Genomic DNA, 6,827 nt, shown 5'->3' with positions numbered 1-6,827 from the left:
GGGTTCGTGCCCCGGTCTGGGAGGATCCCACATGCCGCGGAGCGGCTGGGCCCGTGAGCCATGGCCGCTGAGCCTGCGCGTCCGGAGCATGTGCTCTGCAGCAGGAGAGGCCACAGCGGTGAGAGGCCCGCGTACCGCGAAAAAAAAAAAAAAAAGGCAGAAAGAATATTTGAAAAAATAATGGTCAAACTCTTCCCAACTTTGTAGAAAGAATGAATCTACATATCCACAAAGCTGAATGAATTTCAAGGAGAATAAACTTAAAGAGATCCATACCAAGATGCATTATAACTAGCAGCTGAAAGACAAAGGCAAGCACAGAATTTCAAAAGTAGCAAGAGAAAAGCAATTCCTCAAGTACAAGGGATGCTCCATAAGATCAACAGCTGATTTCTTACTTGAAACTATGTAATCAAAAGGCAGTGGGATGACATATTTAAGGTTCTGAATGAGGAATTATGCCAGTAAAATGGTAGAGTAGGGAGACTTACCCCTCATCCCTCCACAGAAATGCTGATTTAACAATAATATTGTTATCAAAATACCATGAAGAGACATTCAGGATCCAGCTAAGAAGTAGAAGCAGCCTAGAGGAGCACAAACTGAGAAGCAGTCATATTTATACAGGTAAGAAAAGCAATTTCAATTTACTCACATCAGTCCCTCCTCCAAACAGGCTTAGCTCCACCCCAAGAAGACTGCCTCAGCCCATGATTCTCGCATGGAGGGATGGTGAGGTTGGACTGTGCACAAGGCCTCATGGCCTCCCAGGGTGCCTTATGAGGAACTGGTTTCTATCTTGCCTCATACTGAGCACTGAACAACCAAAAGATCTTGGTCCCTTGAGACAGCTAGAAACAAAAAAAGGGAGTGCATCCCCTTATGATAGTCGGAAATTTTTTTGTCATGATTGTGGAAAAGAAGAGAACTGATACTTTTCCTCAGGAGGGAAGGAAGGACGCAAAGGGGCTTTGCTCCCAGCCTTAGAGTGACTAACACTGAGCACTGCTGACAGTGAAAGTGTATCCCAGTCAAAATCAGTCCAAGAAGATGGGGAGAAGTAGCTGCTTCTTCAAATGCACAGACAACAAAGCAAATCTACAAGGAATATGAGGAATCAAGAAAACACAACACAAAGCAAGAAAAAAAATCTCCAGTAAACAACCTGAGAGAAATGGCTATAATAAGTTGTAAATCACTTTCAACTCTAGTAAATATAAAAGTTAAAAGACAAAAGTATTTTTTTAAAAAAGCATTATGACTACAATAATGTGTTAAGACACACAAGATAAGCAGATGTAAGCTGTCACATTAACAAGCTAAAGTGTAGGGGAGGGAGAAGTAAAAGTACAGTTCTGGGATAAGATCAAAGTTAAGTTGTTATTAGCTTAAAGCAGACTATTATCACTAGGTTGTTTTATGTAAACCCCATGGTCAGCAGAAATAAAAACCTGTAGTAGATACATAAAATGTAAAGAGAATCAAAGCATACCACTACAAAAAATAATCAAAGAACACAGAGAAAGACATTAAGAGAGGAAGAAAGGAACAAATGAACTGTGAAACAGACAGAAAACAATTAACAAAAGGGAAATAATGTCTTCACTATCAATAATTACTTTAAATGTGAATGGATTAAATTCCCCAGTCAAAACGCATAGAGTGGCTGAATGGATTGGAAAGAACAAAATCCAACCATATGTTGCCTACAATAGACTCACTGTAGCTTTAAGGACACACACAGACTGAAAGTGAAGGGTTGGAAAACAATATTCCATTCAAATGGTAAACAAGAAAGAAGAAGTGGCTTTTCTTAAATCAGACAAAATAGACTTTAAGTCAAAACCTGTCACATGAGACAAAGACGGTCATTATGTAATGATAAATGGATCAATTCATCAAGGGGATATAACAAATATAAATATATATGCACTCAACAGGGGAGCTCCTAAATATGTAAAACAAATATTAACAGATCTGAAAGAAGAAATAGACAGCAATACAACAACGATAGGATAATTCAGTACCCCATTTTCAACAATGGATAGATCACCCAAAAGAAAATCAGTAAGGATATAGCATACTTGAACAACCCTACAGACTAAACGAACTTAACAGATATATAGAGAACATTCTAGCCTACTGTAGCAAAATATACATTCTTAAGTGCACAAGGAAAATTCTCTAAGATAGATGAAATGTTAGGACACCAAATGAGTCTTAACAAATTAAAGAAGACTGCAATGATATCAAGCATCTTTTCCAATTAAAATGGTATGAAACCAGAAATCAGTACCAGGAGAAAATTTGAAAAACTCACAAATATGTGGAAATTAAACAATACACTCCTGAACAACCAGGGAGTCAAAAAAGAAATCAAAAGGTAAATTGAAAAATATCTTAAGACAAATAAAAATGAAAACACAACATACCAAAACTTATAGGATGCAGTAAAGCAGTACTGCTGCAATGTCCACACACACTAACATTTACCCGTCCAAGGTTTACTGGCATCACAACGCATCAGCCCAAATGGCAAAGCACCCAGATAAGCACCCAGATCTTCCAAGGAGGATCAATGTAGAGCAGCCACCACGCCAGGAAGATCACAACACTCTGTGAAATTCAAGCTCACAATGGAGGAGCAGCTGCATTTTTTTGCATGATTTATAGCATTTTTGGTTTTGGCCAAATGTGTAAAACAAACCTTTTCCAAGTTATATTTTTTAATTGGTCCTTAGGGTCTTCTTCTGGCTCTTTTAATTCTTAGGGAACAATTTGCTACCTAATAAAAGTTGCAAACATATGACTTTGGAAAATGCAGAACAATAAATAATAAGAGAATTTCAAATATTTTAGTATTTGGGTTACATTTAGGATAATTAAAGTCACATAGAAAAATACAGATGAAAGGTAGCATTCCCAGGAATCATTGCAAAGCCCAATCCAAATTCATTATCTTTCTTGTGTCTCCACTCCTGGCCCCCAGCTTAACTTCCTGACACTTCTGAACTCCCCCTTGTGGTTCAAAACCCAAATATTCCCTTGCCCCCCGCCTGCTTTATTTTTCTCCATACCATTTAATTTTATCATTCTACATTTTACTCTTTCATTTGTTTGCTTTTCTGTTTTCCCTTTATGAGAAGGTAAATTCCATAAAAATGAGGACCTATATATATGTTTCACTGCTGAGCCCCAATACCCACACAGTAACTGGAACAGTGTATGTTTTTAACCAGTATATGTAAAATATAAAGCAATAATTTCACACTGGAGATTTATCACAAAAATGTTATATTTATTTGCACATATACTTATTGATAAATTAATATAAAATGTATGTTCAGTTTTATCGTCATCCTATTGTAATATTCTACAACCTAATATAACAGAGAATGAATATGTGTGAAGAGGATCTTGAGGCACCATAGAAGCCAAAATCATTTCTAAATAATAAAATACTGAATTTGATTTAGTACTGATTTTGTTTTATCATGTGCTACTTATTTAAAATTTGTACGTATTAGTATCCTTAAGGTAATTCTCTGTTAGGTTATTACATTAACCTAAATATTTACTCCCCAATCATTTTAAATAAATTTATTATTTTAAATCTGATTGTAAGAAATTTTGAGGCAGATAGGTGATTTGCGATGGAGTTTGAATACGATCTTTAGACTTGAAATGTACAGGTTATTGGACTGAATTGAATTCTAAGTGGAAACGTTTCTGGGAATATTTTATTACCTTTTCGTATGGTAGGCGTGTCACTGTCTGCAATCAATTGCAAGCAGTCTTGAGTGACTGAAAAGCAAAAATATATCATTTTAGTTACTTGAATAGAAATAGTAAGGGAATAAAGATGACCAAGAATACAAAGCTGTAAACCCACTCTTCCAGTGACACCAAATCAGTTATACTTTCTATAATGCCTGTATGCTGCTCTTAAAATTACTTTAGGAAATGTGCCCACAGGTTCTTAATATAACTTGTACTTGAAATACAATATGTACTTGAAATTCAAGCTTTAGAAAAACTTTATATGCTGTTGAAATACAGTAAGTATATCATCTGAACAGTTTAGCTTAACTTATTCTAAAATGTTATGCCTGTATAGAAAGCAAGTTTAGCCACTGTCATTTATTTTTCAATTCCCTCAAATACACAAGCCAAATTATCAGATTACTCTAAAATGATTTTTTGTTTTAAAAAATCTAACATTAAGTAATAACTCACTAGTACTGAAAATACCACTATTAACATTACTGAAAATAAAAATAATTGCTAAAATGCATTGAGCTAATATAAATCCAGGCAACTTCACAAAAATCCCAAGATTTATATACTGGAAACTACGTCATGGAAGGTGTAAACAACTTGTCCAGTCCCCAGGGATAGAAAGTGACAGGACCAGAATTTAATCACGCCTGTTTCACTGTGGAGCCAAAGTCAGGCTTTTGGTAATATGTTTTGGACTAGAAAGAGAAAGAGAGCTACAACCTCTTTTTAAGATAAAATGGAAGATTTCCCTGACTCTGCATCACCAGTAAAGCTTCTGGGAAGCATCAATTCACATCACACATCACATATAGAATATTACACAGAGTATTCCAAAGAATACATAACTACTCTACTAAATAAAGACAATGCCTTCAGGTAAAAGCAAAATAGGTACACTGCCTGTAGGAAAAGAAAACAAAGCAGTAAATATCTATGAAAAATATGGAACATGAACCTAAGTGTGCCTATTTTAAATTAAGAAAATATTAGTTTAGATTGTTTATTATATAGCAAGTATTTTATTCTGCGTTGAAGTAATGCTTTAAAAACATGCTTCGCAATGTATACATTTTAAGAGCTTATTAACACAGTGGAGAGTTCCTGCTGTAAGTCACTACTGGAAAACATGGAATAACAGATGTAATAATTACGTAATATTCTGAAGCTGTGCAAATGCATAGGCCTAAAAAGAATACTGTTACAGGCAGTGATCACATACGAAAATCTGCTAAGAAATTTCCCTTGGTATATAAAGGTGGAACTATAATGTTAAAAACTGCAATTCCTTTATAACCACGAGACTTTTCTAACACATTTTTATGTTAATGTGATGGTTTGGATAGGAGCAGAACATTTTGGCCACTTTGTGGTTCTTTTATTGACCTGGAAAACAACGGCAGCGATGTCTATGCCGCAGGGAAATGTGACTCATTACTGCAGTTACTATGGCAGACCCTCTGCCACAGAAAATATGGAAAAGCATCGTAACAGGCAGAATAGCTGTGAATAAGGACAGCTTGAAAGAAAGGATCAACAGAACATCCAAAGCAGCCAAAGTCTGAAAAGCACAAGTTCTAGAGTCACCATATTAAACCTAGTTTTATAACAAACACTTCTTGAGGAATTACTACATACAAGGCACCATGATAAGTTTTGTGAGGGATGCAAGGGCCAATCAGAGCATGAAAAGCTCTAATCTTTCCTCCACAATGAAAAAGAAGAGGATCTTGATGAAAGTCAAAGTTAAATTTCCAAATTTTCCATCTTTCCTTTGTCACGTGCATGCATGTTGTAAAGATTAAGTGAGATAATACATCTGAAACATTTAGGACTGTACTTGGGACATAATAATTGCAAAGTCAATCTTGGCTATTACTAGTGGTATTGTTCTTAGTAGCATCAAACCAAATAAACTGGGAACACAAGGGAAGGACATTAGGAGAGCAAGAAGACCAAGTGAAGCTGATAAAGGGCCCAAGGAAATACTAGAAATACTATTTCTTTTTTTTTTTTTTTTTTTGGCCACACGAGGCACCTGGGATCTTAGTTCCCCAGCCAGATATCCAACACTTGCCCCTTGCACCCCTGCAGTGGAAACGCGGAGTCTTAACATCTGGACCGCCAGGGAAGTCCTTAGAAATACTATTCCAATTAGTCCTCTCCTTTGACTGTTTCCACAAACTCCTGTAGGAGACTTACCTTTTCTATTTAGACAGAAAGGGGTTTACCTAATGAGTGCTGCCTGGAAACTACCAAACTGCTATGAAAATATCTGAATTTTAATCTCCAAAGCCCAACTAAAACTTGGCCACAAGCTACACATTGAAAAACTATGGTCTATTCTATCACACAGTAGCAGAAATTCTAACTTTTAGAAGAAAATACACTATGGAGAGAAATTTTTATTTCATGAAATACTCTTCAGAAAAGAAAATGAGATATTAAAATGACAGTTCAGGGCTTCCCTGGTGGCGCAGTAGTTGAGAGTCCGCCTGCCGATGCAGGGGACACGGGTTCGTGCCCTGGTCTGGGAAGATCCCACATGCCGCGGAGCGGCTGGGCCCGTGAGCCATGGCCGATGAGCCTGCGCGTCCGGAGCCTGCGCTCCGCAACGGGAGAGGCCACAACAGTGAGAGGCCCGCTTACCGCAAAAAATAAAAAAATTAAAAAGTAAATAAAATAAAATAAAATGACAGTTCAAGAGTAGTGTTTGAATTATACTCACTAAAGCTAGTGCTATTCATTAGTTTTCCTTATTCCAGAGAAAGTCACTGGGCTTTTCAAGGAGATAAGTTCTTGGAAATAAGAACAGGACTTTCCATCCTGCCCTCATTAGATGCTGTTCAGGTCCCATCAACCCTATCAGTGCTCCTTACCTCTTCAGCTTTCAACTCTTCCTTTTAAGGAAATTTGATATCTATTATCAACTTATCTCCAGTTCAGTCTTTTAGGACTCTCTTTCCAATTCAACATAGATCTGATTTTAGACTATAGATTATTGCTTACAAAAAGTTGGCCAAAAGAGAGCAGAACTGTTTTTGTATCTC

The 6,827-nt window shown here is 36.6% G+C and overlaps 1 protein-coding gene across 2 annotated transcripts in view; it reads right to left on the bottom strand.

Annotated features, from left to right (window-relative positions):
* TNFSF13B (TNF superfamily member 13b) overlaps nt 1–6,827 on the bottom strand; it is a 43,144-nt gene that overhangs the window by 13,948 nt on the left and 22,369 nt on the right. For both annotated transcript variants that reach the window (XM_055089350.1, XM_024123168.3), the window contains exon 6: nt 3,748–3,804. In XM_055089350.1, coding sequence (XP_054945325.1) covers nt 3,748–3,804 — 57 coding nt within the window. The remainder of the gene's footprint in view (nt 1–3,747; nt 3,805–6,827) is intronic.

Source organism: Physeter macrocephalus, chromosome 13 (genome assembly GCF_002837175.3).
Source record: "Physeter macrocephalus isolate SW-GA chromosome 13, ASM283717v5, whole genome shotgun sequence".
In the NCBI taxonomy this organism is placed as follows: Eukaryota; Metazoa; Chordata; class Mammalia; order Artiodactyla; family Physeteridae; genus Physeter; species Physeter macrocephalus.
This window is presented reverse-complemented; position numbering and strand designations above follow the sequence as displayed.